The 20335-nt window shown below is 37.5% G+C and overlaps 1 protein-coding gene across 13 annotated transcripts in view; it reads left to right on the forward strand.

The window, feature by feature from the left end:
* Positions 1-18639, forward strand: part of PRLR (prolactin receptor) — a 155421-nt gene extending 136782 nt beyond the window's left edge. For all 13 annotated transcript variants that reach the window (XM_039566600.1, XM_039566599.1, XM_039566602.1 and 10 more), the window contains 9 exons: positions 400-566; positions 1379-1520; positions 3492-3624; positions 4873-5042; positions 6397-6566; positions 7499-7643; positions 8475-8574; positions 9531-9600; positions 10181-18639. In XM_039566600.1, coding sequence (XP_039422534.1) covers positions 400-566; positions 1379-1520; positions 3492-3624; positions 4873-5042; positions 6397-6566; positions 7499-7643; positions 8475-8574; positions 9531-9600; positions 10181-11191 — 2108 coding nt within the window. In that variant the 3' untranslated portion in view covers positions 11192-18639. The remainder of the gene's footprint in view (positions 1-399; positions 567-1378; positions 1521-3491; positions 3625-4872; positions 5043-6396; positions 6567-7498; positions 7644-8474; positions 8575-9530; positions 9601-10180) is intronic.
* The last annotated feature ends 1696 nt before the right edge of the window (positions 18640-20335 follow it).

The following is a 20335-nucleotide window of genomic DNA, read 5'->3' on the forward strand; positions in this document are numbered from 1 at the left end:
ACAGGCTTTTAGTATTTTAGTAGTATTTTATATTCCTGACTCCATTCTACTTTCTGCACGCACATAATATACCCATTTTAATTATAATGTACTTAGTTGTTCTAGCTGTGAAATAGCTGACATTTTAATTTTGCAAGAATGGCCTTATGAAATTATGGTTTGTATTTTCTTAGCCTGACAAATTCAGAGCAAAGTTTAAGATCTGTTGATACTGTTGGAAATCAGTAGCTAGTTAAACTCATTAAGGAGAAAGGAAAAATACAAGACTTCTTTATTATTCTTTTACAGAAGTGCTGAATTATCTGAAATTGATGTGATGACATACAAAACAACAAAGGAGGTGTCTTTTCTGGGAGAAAATTAAGTCATTAACAACATACTTTTCATTCATTTATACAGTTCAGCCAGATGCTCCTGTGAACCTCTCTCTAGAAACAAACGCATCTGCTAACATGTCATACCTTTGGGCAAAATGGTCTCCACCCCCATTAGCTGATGCCAGCTCTAATTCACATGAATATCACTATGAGCTACGACTAAAGCCTGAGGAAAAGGAAGAGTGGGAGGTAAGGGAAAAATATATTTATTTTATAAATGCACTATTCAGTGAAATCTCATCTCAATTTAATTGGTCCTATAAAAATGTTAGTTTGTGTAAGAGTAGAAAAATTAACATAACCAAATCTGATTTAAGAAAGAAAAGTAATGGAGTGGTCTGTAGAGACTGTGAAATTCAACATATTTACATAATCATCCTAATATCGTATATGACAAAACCCAGTTATTGTCATCTTCTTCAACATGATCAGTTAGAGGCAACCTGCCCCTCAGAAATTTTGTTGTGTCCTACTCACACACGCCGTTTCCATTGACATTCCCCACCTGTTGCCATATTTCTAGGAGTCAGCTACAGTACTGCCACAGCTGAGTTTTCAGGACAAAAGATCATTCTTAAAGTTATAGTCATGTGTCCTCAATGCTGCCTAGTTTGTTGATGCCTTAATGATGGAGAAAGCTATGCATTTTGAAATAGTTCTGAGGAGAAATTGGGAAGGTCTGAGAAAGGCACCTAAAGCCACAGAGAAGAATTTCACAGGGGGTTTGTATGCTGGCTGGACTACCTATAACTTTGCTTGCATTGTGGATCTGACAGAGTAGTAGGAAGTCTTCAGTTCATATGTTCTTGAGCATCAGAATCAGCAGTGATTTTTTTCTGCTAAATCACTACTTTTGTTTCTTTGTGATCCATATCGTATCAATACCCAACTTAAATTCCTGACTTTCAGAATTCAGTAACTAATTCACGCCTATTCATTTTTGGTTTGTTTGTTAAATTTGTCCAATTCTTTGTTATTTCCCAGTCCATTTTCTTTTCCAGACAGTATCTGTAGGAATGCAGACACACTATGAGGTGACCAGCCTGCAGGCTGGGGAAAAGTATGTTGTTCAGGTGCGTTGCATGTTAGACCTTGGAAAATGGAGCGAATGGAGCTTGGAAAGAAGCATTCAGATCCCCAAAGGTTAGTGGATGATTGCTGCTCTGTAAACTGCTTTTAAATTGTAGCAGGTTCAATGCTGTGAAGGTGCCTAAATGCCAGTCCTGAAAACATGGCCTCCCACACAGATACTTTGCGGTGCTCAGTGCTTTTTACCATACTTTCTGTGTACTTGCTTTGTTAGTCTTGTTGATCTGCTCAGGATCCTCTGCTGAAACTGGCTATGACAAATAAGGTGGGATTTACTAAGAATATCAGATTTTCTGATACAGGCATGCCTAAATAATTTATTGTCCCTGTCCCTTTATTTAAAAATCATGTTGATTTTATCTGTAGCTATAAATATCAGGTAATATTTTTTGTATGAGGGCCTGGACTGAAAGCATGGATGTATCTAACAGAGCATGGCACTTACAGATGCTATCAAATGGAAGTCACTATCTGTGTTTTCTTGGATTTGAGTAGACACACTAAATATGTATGATATCATGTCTTGTTTCCAGACACTTTAGCCAAGTTGTCTCAAATCTCCTTCTTCTGTTACTAGTTGTATTATTCATTATTTGATGTGGAGATTGCTGAAGTACTGAAAAAATAGAAAAGAAAAATTAAATATCCCATTTTCAGATCTGCCTTAGGCACTTAGGAATTTGGAAAATCAATGTGTCTGCTCTACATAGTAGAAAATACATATTATTGATGTAATATATTTTTGCCACAAATACATAACTGCTAAAGTTTCAATCACTTCAGGGTTTTGACTAGCATCATCCTATTCAAAATTTGAACATTTTTCTCCGCCCAACTCTTAAGAGATGTACTTGAAACTATAAAAACTTTCTCAGGAGCAATCATGCAAGTAGCCTGAGTACTGAACATAATAACACTACAGTGAAATATGAGAGCTGCTGCTTTGTGTATTTGGAGTACTTCAGAAGAAAATTCCTGGCAAGAACACAAACAAATAGACAAACGTTTACATTCTTCATTTTTTTTACCTGAAAGCAAAGCAAATGACAGCGTACCTTTCAAACAATCAGAATCATCTCAAAACACACCTTCTGAAGAAAAAAAAAATTGTTTGTGTATGTAGTGGTTTAAGCCCAGCTGGCAACAAACCATCACACATCTGCTCACTTATATGTGACCATGGTGGAATGAGGGGAAGAATCAAAGGTAAGATCTAAGGGATAAGAACAGTTTAATAATTGAAACTAAGTAAAATATAATAATAATAATAATAGTAGTAGTAGATAATGATGATGATGATAATAAAAAGAAAAAAAAATTATGGACAATACAATTGCTCACCCACTGCTGATCAATGCCAGACCCCATTTCTGAATCCTGATGGGTGGTGGTTCCAGGCAACTCCCAAATTTGTATACTGGAAATGATGTTCTATGGTGTGGAGTATCCCTTTGGTCAGGTCACCTGTCCTTGCTATATTCATTCCCAGCCTGTTTTTTCTGTTTTGTACCTCTTCACTGGCAGAGCAGGAGACACAAAAAGGTCCTTAGTTTAGGATAAACATGACTTAGTGACAAAATATCCCTGTATTATGAAAATTACTCTCATACTGTATCCAAACCACAGCACTATACCAGCTACTGGGAAGAAATTAACCCTATCCCAGCTGAAACCAGGACAGCATAGAAAATAGATTGGATAGTAGAGCATATTTTAAATAATTTTATAGAGCCTGCCATGACAGTATTTCAACATTCCTTATGAGATTTTGGGGCCGAAGAAAGCTACAGGCAGAAAGCTAAAACAGTTCTTCAATGTGGCTGCAGCGAGAGAGTTCTGAATCCAGGTGAAAGTAGCAAGTTGTTGCCCTAACCAGTGAACAGGGCCTCCTTTCCTGTGCTACTAGGAAGCAAAACTTCTTCTTTATTCGTATTTTCCTGTTCTCTGCTTGACATTGTTTTACGAATTCAAGATGGACCTAATGGATTAAACTTACTAATTAGTTCATTTCTTTATCTCTTACAGAACGGTTACCTCCTGAAAAGCCTACGATAATAAAGTGCCGTTCTCCTGAAAAAGAAACATTTACTTGTTGGTGGAAACCTGCTTCAGATGGAGGGCTCTCTACTAACCACACTTTGCTTTACAGCAAAGAGGGGTAATAAACTCTGTGTAGTTATTCAGTGTTTTGTTTGAAGGACCTGAAAAATCAATCCTCATTGGTTTCTTATTTAGGGAGACACCATTTTCTGTAGTCCATGCTTTTGTCCAGTGGCATATTCTGCCATCACAATAAAGCAACAACATATTTAAGATTGAAATCTTAAATCTTGATCTCTTTATAATGTCAGGTGAATTATTGTGAATTCTGTCTTGGAAGTTGCCTTTGCTCAGCAGCTGCACGTTAGTAAGCAATACAAATGCACAGTCCTATAACTCTTCAACCCTGCAGTCTTAGAAATAAAACTTTCCAAAATGACCAGATACTAAAACTTTTATCTTCCAATAAGGCTTATTTTGCACTAGTATTCATAGGCCATGAATGCCTCCTGGTTTATGTAGTAATCTTTCTTTGGAACTCAGATCAAGTGCTAAACATTAATTTTAAAGAAAGAGTCAATATATTTTTTTTAGGTCCTGTGAAACTTTTTTGGTTCTTTTTGGTTCACCTAGTACTGCTCAATCTTGCAATAACCTAACTAGATGCTAAACTCTGTAACTGTCAGCTGAGAGCCCACTTTTAGTGGAAAAAGACAGATACTGCTCCAGCCAGGTATGGCAGAGTAAGAGGTCCACATCTACAGCTGTCTCTTTTGTTACTGTGCATCTAAGAGGAGCATGGAAACAAATACGACATACTCAGCTTTCTCTCCTACCCCTCCTCTGACTTTGGGAAGCTTGAGTACGGATGTGAAGGAGAGGTACAAAGTAGAGGTTTCTTTGATGAACAAGAGGTGAAAGATCAAATACATTCTGAAAGCGTATTAATGTAATATGCAGAACTCCTGTAAGTGTGGTATGGACACTGGAAATAGATAATTTTTAATAGATGGGTTAGAAGGTTTCAGCAATCACTTCTACTCAGTCTCTGGAACATGTAAGGGCTCTGGGCTATGCAGTGCACAGTGGCTTTCAGAGAAGTAAGGGCTGTGCTGTACTAGCCCACAGCTGTATCTACAACCGCCTAAATTCTTCAGGCTTCATGGTGTTTACTTCATGGGGAAAATGTTTAGTATAGTCTCTGGAACTGTCCAATGACTCTTTAGTCTGGAAGCAGTTTTCTAATTTTCTTCACATTTCCAGGTGTGAAAAGTCAGATCCCGGCCTAAATAATGCTGAAGTACTAGGAACCAAAATCAGGTGTTCCAGTCTGTGTAACCTAATCACTGGGATTCTTTCATTTCAGAGAAGAAAAAGTTTATGAATGTCCAGATTACAAAACTGCAGGCCCCAATTCATGCTACTTCGATAAAAAGCACACCTCTTTCTGGACCATATACAATATTACTGTGAGGGCAACTAATGAAATGGGAAGTAATGTCTCTGATCCTCATTATGTGGATGTGACTTACATAGGTAAGAGTTAAAAAGTAGTTTCTGTGGAACCAAATATTTCAGAGTCATGGGTTTTAACACAAGAATTTTAATTCCAGCTCTCCTCCTATATAGTATTATATCCAAGTTAAAAACTTGTACAAATAAGGTATTCCTTCTTGTAATAACAAACCAATATTCATCCCTTTACCATCTTATTTTCAGAAGAAGCCAAAAATGCTAAAAGCTTTAAAATCATGTTCAGATAACCATTTATTGGTTTTCCATATTTCTTGTAGTCAAACCCTAAGAAACATCATCCAGCTAAAATCTTTTTTCCACTGTACAAGCAACTGAAATCAATTTGATCTTTTAATTAATAATACTTAAATATGATTACCTAAAAGTAGTTTCCAGACCAAAGAGAAGCTGCATTAGTGCTTTTAATAGCAGTGTACTGATAATCTCTTTATCAGACCTTTTCTACAGAGTGACTGTGGACAAGTAATTAGGGTTTTATCTAAGGGAACGGAACATTATCTGTGATAACAATTTTGTTGTCAAGGATCTGACTGCCAGGAGTCTGGCAACTGGAAAAGGGCTGCTGAAGAAATGGCTTTGTATTATACGTCCATGCCATGACCTGATGAATCTTTGATCAGACAGTGGTAAAATGCATGCGTAATATGCAGAAGCTCTGACTGTAGCAGAAACCTGTGTTCCATTTTGGTTTCTTTTTGATATATAGACAGAGCTTAATTATGGCTGTTTTGGTTTACTTTTAAATATCCTTACATATGAGTGTAAGGATCATGCTGTTGTGTTTTCTGAATATGAAAGATGGAGGGAGCAATTTTCATTAGCTACATCCATGTTTTCAGTGTTCTTCAATGTTCCTAAGTATTTATGCCAAGCTTTGATAAGATTATAGTAGAACGCAACTTTCAAAACACAATATTAAAGATGTTAACTTTGAAATATAGTTGTGGGGAAATGATTTTGAAAGGGTACAGGTAAGTCACCATTTCACAATTACATGGCATCCAAAATCACAGAAAACTTTTCAAAAATAGACTTCTAATATTTGATTCAATTTCCTACACCAATAAATGGTAATGTAAGAAAAAATGTAAGAAAAAGTATTTTTGATGATAAATGATTAAGGCAAATCTCAACATGAATTCAATATATTTACTACTATTCAGGGTTTTTTAAAAATTCATAGATCCATACTTGTTTTATCTGAAAACTCTTGGTTTCTATATTCTTGCACCAGTTCTAAATTATTAGACACAATGGAGATGGCAACCCTTCCCTCACATAATTTTATATTTCTTCCTAAGATGCAAGGAAAAAATCACTTAGATTCTTATTGACAGTTCTTTTATTTCAACAGTACAGCCAGATCCTCCTGTGAATATAACGCTGGAATTAAGAAAGTCAATAAAGAGAAAACCGTATCTGGTCCTGACATGGTCTCCACCCCCGCTAGCTGATGTCAGGTCTGGGTGGCTTACCCTTGAATATGAATTGCGACTGAAGCCTGAAGAAGGAGAGGAATGGGAGGTAAGGATGTTGCAAGTTTTGTTAGATAGAATTTTCTGACCAGCTATATTTGGCCAGCCAAGTCCCATGCCTGAGTGTAATGAAGCGGACATACTAAATAGTTCATCATTTTTCAAAAGTGCTTGTGTGACCTATGATTTCCTGCTGAGAACACTGGTATCTCAGATGCTGTTGTACAATAGCAGGTGATAAAGTACTTGTTTTTAATTGTGGTCATTATTTATTAATCATATTGGTATTGTAGTTTAAGTTGTTCATTCTCACTTAGGTTTCTTTTGTGATAATTTGTTCTTAACCCCAAGCACTTCTTGGATAACCGATAGCTCAGTGACATTACATAAAATAATTTAAATTTATATAAATAACCATTAGGTTGTAATTGTAGTGGCCACACAACAGTAATAATTTTCTATAGCCAGGATCTACAACTCGAACAACTGAGAGGCAAATTAAAGACTCCAGCTATTGGTATTTGATTCCATCCCCTTCTTGTCTGCAATACTTCCAAACCACCTTTGTGTTTCCTCCTTCCTTCCTCCTCCCATGGCACCTCACAGCCCTCTGACCATTGCAAGATCTACTTTTTACTACCCTGTGCATTTCCACCACTCCACATTCCCTCCTTCTACCCATGTTTTCTTTCTCCACCTCTGTTTCTTGCCTCCTCCTCTTCCTGAACTATCGCAGTTCCCACCATCACCACAGCTCATCCCCTATTTGCCATATGCTCATTATGTGTTTTTACAGCAGTTTAATTTGCACTATAAACCAGAGCCAGATCTCATTCCCACCTGCTAGAAAACTATAAAAATAAAATAAATTACTATTATTCCATGCCTGCTTAACAATTATTAGGAAAAGCTATCCAGACTCATTCTATATTCCCATCTTGATTACCAAAACCTTAGCTGCGACTTTTATTTAATTTCCAGACTATTTTTGTTGGACAGCAAACACAATGTAAAATGTTTAGTTTAAATCCTGGAAAGAGGTACATTGTACAGATTCACTGCAAACCAGACCACCATGGATTGTGGAGTGAGTGGAGCCCAGAAATGTATATTGAGATCCCTACTGGTGAGTGGCCAGGCATCACTTCAGTAATTGTTATTACATGCAAATTCATGCTGTATTTTCGTTTGTTAGCTGTTTGTGGCACCCATGCAGATCCCTTAGTTTCCCTAGGACAGACAAGAACATCATTGCTAAGGTAACCAAATCCTTATCATCCCCACACCATACTCAGTTAACTTCCCCCTTCACTACTTTTTGATAGAGCTAAGAAGGTGAATAACTACTTTGCTTATTTAAAGCGTGTTCTTTCTGTCTATTGCCTCATTTGTTCTCTTTACAGTAATTTTTAATTAAAAGAACCCTGGCAGCTGCATTAAAACTGTGACACAGACAACAAAGTGTGACTGCCTTCAGACAATAACAGCTCTTCATTACTCTTTATCTGGAATTAATATGAAATAAGCACTTCAGTATAAAAAGTGTTACATTACAATAAAAATCCTTAAAAATATCGAAGCCTAGATCACTTTACCCAGCATTTAATTAATTGTATGGTATGTATTTAATAATGAAATGGCTACAGTTTTGGTACAACTGGATTTGAACCCAATCTGTATAATTGGCTGCGACAAAATTTTCCTCTTCATGCATTTTTATATGATTTTTCCAAGACAGTTTATTTCCTGTGCAGTACCATTAGTAAAAATTATATTCATTATTCGATATTACAGGGATTGTTGAGATCCATCTGTGCTGGGGAAGGTCTCTAGGTTCAATACCAAATTTGGCAATTTTGGCCAATTTTAAAAATAAAAGTAATTTGCAACTCTTTTTTGCATGCTGACTATGCATATTCTGGATGCATGTCCTCAAATAATTCTGTTTGTTTCTTAGATTTTAGAGTAAAAGATATGGTTGTGTGGATCATCGTTGGTGTCCTGTCATCCCTTATATGTTTAATCATGAGCTGGATAATGATTTTGAAAGGGTACAGGTAAGTCACCATTTCACAATTACATGGCATCCAAAATCACAGAAAACTTTTCAAAAATAGACTTCTAATATTTGATTCAATTTCCTACACCATTTGTCTTATCTTATGAACTGTTAGTTATAGGTTTTTGACTTAATTTGCAACTGATAAAGCAGTATTTCTGCTCCTTAGGGAAACCAGGCTAAATTCTCAATTGGTAAAGGTCTGTCTTTATTAGATCTGACTAATCTTGGTTAGTCATGTAATATTCAGCAAACATTACTTGGAGTATCCCTGTTCCTGTAGAAGACATGTCTTTGGGTTTTATCGTAATTTCCTAAAGTAAACGAGGTTATATTCTGAGATTGTCTTTCTGCCAACCTCTCTGTCAATTTCCCAGATGACTTCTTACAGTGCTGACTACTTTCAATCAGATGTGAAAGAGAGAAGTGTTGCAAAGATTATTGCTTTTGTAGAAGTCTTGCAAAAAATACTGGCTGATTAGGAGAAAGAGATAGAAACTGTGGTTGGAAAAGCCACATCCTTCACCATGAGTCCTGTTTACCAGTAGTCAGCTGACATTCAAGGGCACACAGGCAGGCCCACTAACCCTCCTGAACTGTGCCCCACTTCACTGTTTCTTGGCAGTGATGAATTTACAGTGGTATTAGAGAACTGGAGGTTAAGGAACAAATGACAGTTAAAAGGACATTAGTAATTTTACTTTTCCAGTTGAATAACTTTTGTACTGCTAGTGTTTTTTGTAAGTAGATCTGAGGGGACCTTATGAGCTGTAACTGGATTTGTGAATTACACAGCTTGAGAGGCAGACAGGAGACAGATGTCCAACTGGGATGCATAAGATATGGGAGAAGTGTTTAAAATCTCAGTCACATGCTGAAGAAATGGGAGAAGTAATAGTGAGATATGGTCTGTATTTACACCTGTTTTGTTTGTTCTGGGTTTTTTTTCTTTAGAATGATGGCCTTTATCCTGCCACCAGTACCAGGACCAAAGATAAAAGGCATAGATACACATCTGCTGGAGGTGAGTACCACAGCTAACAACAAAAGAATTCACCATTACTCGCTTTTCCAGCTTATGTACGAGCAAACACAATTACCATGGTAAAGTGTAAAACTGCTTCAATTAATCAACATTGAAAATAAGCAACACTTTCAGGTAAACATGTGAAGGGTATGTGTGAGTAAGAGTTTTACCTCGAACTTGTAGCTGGAGGGTGTTTAAGAACACAGTTTGTGACTGCCCTGTTTCCTGGGACACGAGGAAATGCCTCTGTGAACTTTCTCGTAGCTCTTACGAAGGATGCTCTCCACAGTCTCTTGCCATGCTGAAGAGGCAGGGCATGTCTGCACTGTCGTTCTCCCCCATTTCCTTCTTGTTAAACTCAGGAGACCCATACCTGCAAAAAGCTCCCTGCTCCTCCCACATTAGAAACATGAATTTTGGGGTTGTGTCTCCCCACCGACGAAACTCAGATTTGGGTCTAGCAATATAAATATCTAAGTGTTTGTATATCAAATATAAAGATTGTTCACAATTGTTCTAATCAGATAAACCTTAAGGTTGACAGTGAAAAATCATATCCTCTTCATTATACCTTCAGACAGGAAAATCTGAAGAATTGCTGAGTGCTCTTGGTTGCCATGGTTTCCCTCCAACATCAGACTGCGAGGAGCTGCTGATAGAATATCTGGAGGTAGAGGACAGTGAGGATCAGCAACTCATGCCAAATCATGACACTCCCAGTAAAAATACAAAAATTATACTCAAGGAAACAGACAGTGACTCAGGCCGAGGGAGCTGTGATAGCCCTTCTCTCCTCCCTGTGAAGTGCAGGGAATCCCGCGGCCTTCCATCTACTCTTCAAACACAGGTTGTAAGAGCCAAACAAAGGAAAGGAGGAAAGGGGAGCTGGGAAGCTCAGTCTATGGCCTCAGAACAGGAAACACTCCCTTGTAACAGTGAGAGTACCAAGTCATGCACGTGGCTGGCAGCTCAGTTACCCAGTAATCAGCCTGTTATGTTTGCCTACCACAGCACTGTGGAGGCATTCAAGATAACACTGAATACCACAAATGTGAACACTGCACCAGTTTTGGTGGAAAATGAAGAAAATCATCAGTCACTATATCCAATTGCTGAAACTGTCTATGATGATGTAGAAAAGATAAGCGATATGGAGAATTCCAAAACTGACCAAACCACAGTGCAGGTCAGACAAAACCAACATAATGACAGGTCACCTTTCCTGAATCCTAAACTAATGGACTATGTAGAAGTTCATAAAGTCAGAAAAGATAAGGAACCAACACTATTACTGAAACATAAAGAAAATAGCGGAAAGACCAAAAAATGCGCTGTTCCAGGAACCAACAAAGAATATACAAAGGTCTCAACTGTTGTGGACCATCACATTTTGGTATTATTGCCAGATCAGCGCACCCAGAACACACCTGTATCTCAAGAACCTGTAGCAGAAACATCTCAGAACCCTCAGCAAAGTCAAGCTGAGAAAAATACGAGCTACAGCACGACAACTCCAAGTGACTCCAGAAGAGACACCAGTGGATCAGACTACATGGACCCATCTTCCTTTATGCCCTCCTTTAAATAACATTTTAGTGCAGCACATACTTAGTAGTTACACACAGTAAAACAAAATCACATAACAAACAGTTCTTTAAAAAAGCCTGGTCTGCAAAAACCTAGCCTCCTGTGTGCATTGTACAGGTAATAAAATAATCTGTGGGATGAGGGAATAGTCATGGGAGTAAGCCCTGGATCATTAGCACACATTTGTGACACAGTGAAATGAGGAAATGGATCTTGTCCATCATGAAAAATACATTGTAAAATAATTATTCAGCTCTGCAAAACTTCTGTTGGTTGATTAAGCCTGAGGAAATACTGCAGATTCAACAAAGATGAAAATTGTTATGGGTCAGTCAGCAAACCATAGTGATTTGAGCAGTTCCTACATTAGATAAATCACTGCACAACAGTATTCTTGCCTACAATGCATTTTCTTCTGAATGCATTCTGACACCCAATTAAGTTTTCTTTATCTTTTTTCTCAATCCTTGAGAAAAACGGAGCTCTTGTATATGACAAATCATGTATAAAAGAGAATATATTCTACAAAAAAAGTAAAGTTTGTTACAGTAAAATAACAAATTCTTCGAAATATATTTTTGCTTTGTTTCAATGTGACAGAAAAATGCATCCCATTCATATCCTAGTCCAGACAAACCAAAATGAAAAAAAAGGATGATATTTGATATACTGCCTTACTGTATATAATATACAATTCTACTTTAATATAAGCCCATATATTTAACAATCTATTTTTAAGGCTATTTTTCTATTACCAAAAAAAGAGCAAAGTAAAATATTTTTTAATTTCCCAATGCTATTTAGCTATCTAGGAACTTTTCTCTTTCCTTCTGCTGAGACAGTAACAAGTAAAGCTATAATTTCTATACAAAGCATAAAATTAAGCTTTATATTAATTAAGAATATGAAGATATTTTAAAACTATATTTCAAATATATTATAGATATATTACTATTTGAATTGTAAATTATTTGTTTCACAGGTTTTTTATTACCTGTAATTATATAATTAAAATAGAATTTAGGTTTTGAGAGCCAAGCATCTTCCCCTTTGAATTTATACTCTGATGCCAATTGCAAATGAAATGGGGTTCTCCTGTATCCTGCACTTTTCTGTGAGCCTGGAAGGAGAGTTTGAAGTCAGACTTTTCATAACAAATTTATGAACACCAGTTTTGGAACCCGGCCTCCAAGGTCTGATTCAGAGCCCCACTGAAAAAGCAGTGGGAATGAGGAGATGAGTCCATGTACTTGGGCGGGCCGTGTGTCCCCGGAAGAGCAGTGGGAACAGTAAGGATCCATTACATCCCACGTAACTGAAGACAGAATCAAAATGATACTGTAGTGGCTGCAAAGTAACCGTGGTCCTTTCTTCCTGAAACAAAAGTTTAATTTACTCCAGAAAAGTGTGACTATGTGATGACTGATTAAGACTGGGCCAAGTATTTAGCCAGCATCACTAGCTTCAGGGGAAACTGGAAACTTAAGGTGCGGGAATGGTCCTGTACCTGTGAAGGAAAGTGTATTTGATAGATGGGCTTGCTTTTGTTAGTCTCCTTCCTGAACAGCTTTACTTTTCTCCATATTTTTATGATTTTATGCACTGAGCCAGCCTTCTTGTGGTATCAGGTACCTGCTGCAGAGCCAGACAAAAGAGAATTTCAGATTTTGAAGGTCCTGGAAGGCCGCATTTGGCAAATCACCCTTTACCTTCAAAGCCATGGAACTGCTCAAGCACAGATTAGTAGATCTGCCTAGCCTTTCCACAGGCAGGACTCTGGAATTTAACTAATTAACTGTGTGTCTATAAATATACGCAGTAGTGTAGACTGTAACATTAGGGTGGCATCAGGTTTAGAGCCTATGTCCTCCGTACAGGCAACTGCCCACCTTCAGAGGCTGATCAGAGCAGTCTTCTCTGAAGGTGTGGGAAGGTATCTCAGTTTCTTAACTCAGCCACTTATTCAACACATGATGACATGAAGGGGCTACCCCAGATATCAGCTGAACATAAAACTCTGTTAAGTTATATTTACCAGAACAATTTTACCATAGAGACACTGTTTGTAGTATAGCTTACAAATTTCTAGAGATGCTAGAAGTACTGCAAAGAAACTACTGTGCTATGAGGAAACGTGTGTGTGTGGAAGTGTGTGAGCTGATAACATACTGTGTCTGACAGTGTTTTATTTACCCTTCAGTTTTCTGACAGAATCTGACAGAGCTAATATGATCAGACACATTCTCTTTCTTTACACAGATAGCTCTAGCTGTGTTGTTTCCTACATCTCATTAGATGCACGAGGATATTCTGCGACAGGCCTTCAGGGATGTATCTCGTGGTGCACAGAAGTTGTAGTACCTTATTAAGCCTTCAGCCTAAAGATGCTCCTTATAGAGTAGGTTTTTTAGGTTAGAACACAGGTGACTAGCCAGATGTAGCACAGCAACAGGCTGTTCCTGTCCTATCTTTTTACCTGAGGTTACTTTTTACCTGAAGCAAGCAGAGACAACATTTAGCAGATTTTAAGTGTGTGATTCATCCTGCCTAACTGTAGGCATGTGTGCCTCCAATAATCCACAGAGAAACAGTCAAGGAGTTTCTCTGTTTTGTCATAAATGAATACTGAAACTGCAAAACAGTTGTAGCCTAAATTACATCGTGTGGTGTTGAGCATCTCCCACCTTTGCTGATGAATGTCTCAATATGCCAAATCATCATGGCTCTCTGTGAAAAGGAAAAGTCAGCCACAGTGGAAAAGGGGTGTTTGCTGGCTGCTTTGAAGTTTTGGGGGATTTGATAGCTAAATGTAATTTGAAAACATTGCCATAAATATATTTAATTCTTGAAGCTGGACAAATATGCCGATAGATTAATTTCCCCTGAGATTTGCTTATATTCTCCAAAACACCTTGTTACTCCCAGTGGCAGAGCTTCTGAAAGCGACCTTAAACATCTGAAAGTACATTAAAAAAGTAAAAAGTCAGGTTCTGTAAAATCAAAATAACCTTCAGCTAAGTGTTTGGTCCTCTGAATGTTCAAATACTTAATTCTTTCTGTTTGCAATAATATTTTTGCTTGCAGGTCTTTAAGCTTTTCATTAGGAAGTACATGAGTTTTTGCATCAGTTCTACACAGTCAATCTGTGCAAAATTATGACACACTGTGGGGAAAAACAGGCTCTTGACACCTCCTTTGATATCCAGAGGGATGAAGTATATAACAGAATTTACCCCAGGAACAGGGATCAGCCCTCTAGCTCTTGTACCATTAGTTGAATTTCTCACTTGGAATAATTACTTCAAGAATGTGAATGATGTTTTCAATGTCAAAGTTATCCATGTGTCATTTATAGTGTGAACTACTTTGTAAAAGCATAAAAGTCCTAAAAGGTAGCATAAAGACTCTTCTACATAATTAATTTTATGAAATTCCTAAAATTGAACATATATACTTTATTTAATTACCTTTCCTTCCAACTCAGACTAATTTTATTAACATTTTTTCTTCAGTATTGGCAAATATGATTCATTATCATAAATTTTTTATTAGATTTTTTTAGTAGAGATGTATTTGATGTACAATTTTGGTATTTCTCTGTAATATTTCAGACTTTAAAAGAAATACAAGCTAATGAACAGTCACACATGCTCACAAAGCTCAATATCACATATGATGAGGACTTAAAATCTGGTCTTGATGATACTATGTAACTATAAAGATAATTTAATAAATATTCAGTGAATTAACCTTATATGATATTAGTAAGAGGATATATGTGTTTATGGAACAATCTGTAAAACAAATATGTAATGATGATTTATGTCAAACCAGTGAACTCTGTAGTCTATCTGTCTGTGTGTCTATGTTTAAATGGCTGAAAAATAGACAGCTGCTTTAAATGTCATTCAAGTATTCAAAGTGTAGTGGCAGCAGGTGCTCAAAATTAATAAGCAGATTTTTTTTTGTGCTCTCTGAAGCATTGTATATGTGGGGTTTACATCATGAAGCCTGTAAGTGTATTTCATGATTTCATGGTAACTGTAAATGATCTGAGGGTGTTGTGCAAGGAAACTGAAGTCATGTAGGCCAATTGATAGACATCAGACATCTTCTACAAAGCCATAAGGACAAATAAAGTAAAAAAAGTGTCACGAGATCAGGCATCACATTCTCAAATAATTGCTACCTCAGATATTTTTTTGTCTCCCTTTAAAAGGCAGGCAAAAGCATTTTGCTTTATGTGTAAATCTGTAACTCGTTCTATCAAGAATTTAAAAATCTTATTTGTAAATTCAAATTATTTTCCTTAACAAACCACTTGTCATAGAATCATCACTTGTGATTCAGTGGTAGTATGAGGATGGGATATTTAAGATGTGTAGCAAAATTAGATGTTTTTAATATGGGAAAAAAAAAGCCTAAAGCAAATTCCATTTTGTAAGAAAGTCCTCCGTGCCCAGATTGGCAGTCAAGCATCAGTCCCATTCCTGACCTGAAAAGTTTTTTGCCACTACTTACATTCCCAGGTCACAAGGATTGAATGAGCCAATTTTCCAGAGATGCTCTCATTCTGGATCACAGCTGTGGAACTTAATATTTATCAATACTTGCTCTTTTGAATTACCTGTTTTCAACTGAGTTCCTAGGAAGCAAACCTTTCAATTCTGTCTCTAAATGAGCAAAAATGGAAAGCCCTGGTCTCAATTATCTCAAACCCTCACGCTAAAATCAGGCTCCAGTTCCTGTGGGTGTGGAAAGATGGACTGAATGACACTAATTTGAACAACCTTGTGGGCCTGCCTTGAAAACCATTTTGAAACAAATCAGGGATTTTCTTCATTTTTCTGCTGTATGTCAAGCAGGAAAATATGGATAAATAGATGCCTAAACACATAAAAATGGGGATATAAAGAGCTTAAGTATCATAGAAGCATAGAATTGTTCAGGTTGAAAAAGACCTGTAAGGTCATAGAGTCCAAAGTCCGGCCAGGTCCACCACTAAGTGACAGGACAAGGAACAAGGTTGCTGCATGTGGCAGAACAGAAAAGGAGCACAGTCACTATGGGATGGTACACAGCAGATGACGAGAGAACAAGTGCATTTTGACTACAGCTGAGAAGGAGGAGAAGAACAGAACATGACAGCAAAAGAATCAAATGTAAGAATAGATAGTAAAAAATGAGAACTAGAACAGAGAGGAGTGATAAATGAGTTAGTGAGGGGGAAAAAAAGGAAGAGAAGAAAATACTTTTATATCAAAAGTGAGAATATGCATAGCTACCTGATAGAGTCCACAAAAGCAGTAAAGCCTTACAAAATGCTAAAGAGTTGGCAAAATGGTGAAATCAGCTACTCTGGATCAGCTGTTACATATGAGCAGAAAAAGTCCTATACATGAGAAGTGGTCATTCACTTTCTACCAGTTATGGGATTTTTCTTCCCCGTATCTGACATTGGTCCCAGGCAAACACACAAAACTTGAAGAGTCAGGCTCAGCATCTGACCTGCAGTTGCATTTCCTACTTTCCTAAGGAGAAAAGGGAGAAATAAAGTGTACCACACTCTCTTTATGAACAACCTTCTGTTTTTCAGACAGGTATACAGGTGAGGTTTATTTATCCATTTACATTGTCCCACACATATGCCTACCATTCTTAAGCATTGTTCTGTTTTTATTTAGTATATGTAATGCAATGACCTAGAAGCTCCAAGAGAAAAAACACTTTGGGGATATTACTAAACAGTCTCTTGGTATTTCTGGGCATTGCTTCAGTTTGTATCATTGACAATGTATCTGTTAATATTTTCCTTAGTCAGACAGTCCCTATCTTGGTGATAAATGCTGAAAATTACCAAGATAGGCTTAAAATGCATCTCTTCAATATGTTACATTTTTAAGAGGCACTATTGTATCTGTTGGAAGTAGTTAAGAAAAATACCTGAATTAGTTGTGTGGTCTCTTACAGTGCTGAAAGCTGATGTTATACTCAAGATGTTGGTGCATAGAGCAGTTAGATACAAAAAAGTCTTTTTTTATATATTCCTCTTTTTGGATGGTTTATTGTCCTTTTCTACTTGGTGATGCTGCTTGTCTCAGATCTTGACATTATTTAACTATTTTTTTTAACAATGCTGCTTTTGGATCTATTTTTCGTGAGCTGCTGAGTACCTTCACCTCATTTTGGCATCAATAAAAACTGAAAGATTTCATTTCAGTTCCTGCAATGGTTAGTTTTAGAGACTTATAGCACTGAGTAAATTTTTAGAGGATGCTGGAAATCATTGTACAAGTCACTTGTAGAAAATATCCCTTTGGTAGGATGGAAAACTATACATGTTTAGAAAAAGGCAGATTTTTATACAGGCAGAACTATAATGATGTCATATCATATTTTTTAATATTCATAATGCTGTAGACTACTCTTAATTCTCATCCCTTTGCCTTTCATTCCTAAAGGGAGAGGAAACTACTGCTCAGCTAAACTCAGAAAGACCTCCTGGGCTGCTTTATTTTTATTTTTCATTTTGGAAAGTAATTTTTTATTCTGACTACAAAAATGGTTCGTCACCTGATATAATACAACCATCAGTCTTATATATGAGTTATATTGCTCAGAGATACTCAGCATTATCTCAGCTTCTGAAAACTTTTTGTTGTGCTTTGTGTATGTTTTAGTCATTGTGTAAGACATAGCAATACAGAGGGCACTGTTACGAAAAAGTAGGTCCAGAAAAAAACATGTTAGCAGCCATTAACTAATTGTTCAAAATTTTGATGTGCTTTTAAGTGAGGGTAGAAGTCTCTGGAACTCCCTTGCCTTTAATTGTGTCAGCAGTCTCTCAAATAAACAAAAATTGCATCTTCTGAATAATATCCAGAATAAACAGTGTATTTTTCGCAGAGAAAGAGATGACCAAATATTTAGAGCAAACTTATTTCCATTTGCATAAACCATTTCATTGGTAGATTTGCAACACTAGCTAGGCATTTTTTCCACTACAATTTCAGAATTTGTATGCAACGTGGAACATGAGAATTATCGCAGTGTCATTACTGTAGCAACAGAATGACTTCAAGCACAATTATTCTATGAACCAGATCCAAATTTTTTTGTAAATTTCTAAAATACAAGAAGTTTTAAGAATTAGATTTCATATGTAGTATGTACATTGTTTGGAGAATACTGGTATAAAAGTAGTTGCTCAGGAATTCTTCATTGTTTCTAAGTATATCTAAAGGAAAGTGCTTTCAAATACATTTTTTAAGTTCTTAATATTGAAAATGCTGGCTTTACTAAAATATTAGTGTTTTCACTCGTAAGATCAATATTATTATGAAGTCTGTAGCTTTCTGATGAATTTTTCGCTCTTTTGTCATTGTAAAATCTCTTTGCAGTGGTGTTCGCATTTCAGTTTAATAAAAGTTCGTGAATAAAAATCCCAAATTGTGTATTTCTTCATGATATGCAGCACTTCTAATATATAATGTATAGAAAGAAAAAGGAAAATCCAGACACACAACACAGTCTGTAGGGCAGAATCCTGCTGTCCTCCATGGGGAAAGCTCCATGATATGTGTGGATTTAACCAACTTCATGTGCATTGAACAATTGAACCAGGTAAGACAGATGGCTCACATACCAGGTCACAACTTTTGTGTTTCTTTATGGCTCATTGTGTTGATGTAAATTATCACTGAAATTCAGGGATTTAAAGTTGGCAGAGGTAAAGTTTGATCAAGAAATTTGAGGGTTTGGGAGAGTCCTACAGTGTGTGAGCACTGTCCTTGTCCATAGAAGGTACAAATCTCTGACCCTATACACCAACACTGGGCAGTTTTCCTGCAAAACTGGGGCAGCCCCTCGGGCTACGTGCAGTCAGCCTTCCTCCTTAGGAGCAGACAGGGTCATCAAAAGCACTGTGAAATACCTCTCATTGGCAACTGTGTCTAGTTACAGCGTGTGCCAGTTACTGTTCCAGCTGTTGAGCCTTTGTAGTTCTTAAGTACTACCAAGGATGCGTTGGTTTTGGCAAGGGCGGAGTTAATTTTCTCCACAGTAGCTGGTATGGGGGTGTGTTTTGGATTTGTGCTTAACATAGTGATGATAATAGAGATGTTTTTGTTGTTGCTGAGCAGAGCTTACACAGAGCCAAGGCCTCGTCTTGGGTCCATGGGAGGCTGGGATAGATGACCCCAGCTGACTGAAGGGATATTCCAGACTATGTGGCATCATGTTCAGTACATATAGTACTGAGTAAAGACAGGACATTTGGAATGATGGTGTTTGCCCTCCCAAGTCACCGTTACACGTGATCAGCCCTGCTCTCCTGGAGATGGCTGAACTCCCGCCTGCCCATGGGAAGTGGAGAATTAATTCTTTTTGCTTTGCTTGTGTGTGCCACTTTTGCTTTTCCTATTAAACTCTCTTTATCTCAACCCTCCCGTTTTCCCACTTTTACCCTTCCCTTCCTCTCCCCAGTCCTGCTCATGGGAGATTGAGTGAGTGGCTGCCTGGGGCTTGGCTGCTGGCAGGTAATGGAAGAAGGCAATAGAGCTTCCCACTTCTCCCATCCCTGTAGGAGGTTGTGCTACACCTCTTCACTGACAAAACAAAACAAAACCAAACCAAAAAAAGGAAAGAAATGGCTCATCAATTTCTCTCAGCATGTCTCAGTTTCTCCTCATCCACCCAGATGTATTTAACATAATAGAATTCACAGAATCGTATACTGGGTCAGGTTGGAAGGGCCCTGGGTCATGTGGCCCAATCTCCCTGCTCAAGCAGCGTCATCCCAGAGCACACAGCACAGGATTGCATCCAGACAGTTCTGTAATATCTTCAATGAGGGAGACAGAGGGAAATCTCTTCCACTTCACAGTCACACACGTAGTAAAGAAGTTTTTTCTCATATTCAGGTGGAATTCCCTGTGCATCGGTTTCTGCCTGTTGTCTCCTGTCCTATTGCTCAGCACCACTGAGCAGAGCCTGCTCCATCCTCTGACCCTTCCCTGCAGACACTGACAGATACCAGTGAGGTCCCCTCTCAGTTATTCCTTCTTGGGGCTGAACAGAATCAATTCTCTCAGACTTTCCTTGTAAGAGAGCTCCTCCAGTCCCTTCATCACCTTTGTAGTTCTCT

Source organism: Corvus cornix, chromosome Z (genome assembly GCF_000738735.6).
Source record: "Corvus cornix cornix isolate S_Up_H32 chromosome Z, ASM73873v5, whole genome shotgun sequence".
In the NCBI taxonomy this organism is placed as follows: Eukaryota; Metazoa; Chordata; class Aves; order Passeriformes; family Corvidae; genus Corvus; species Corvus cornix.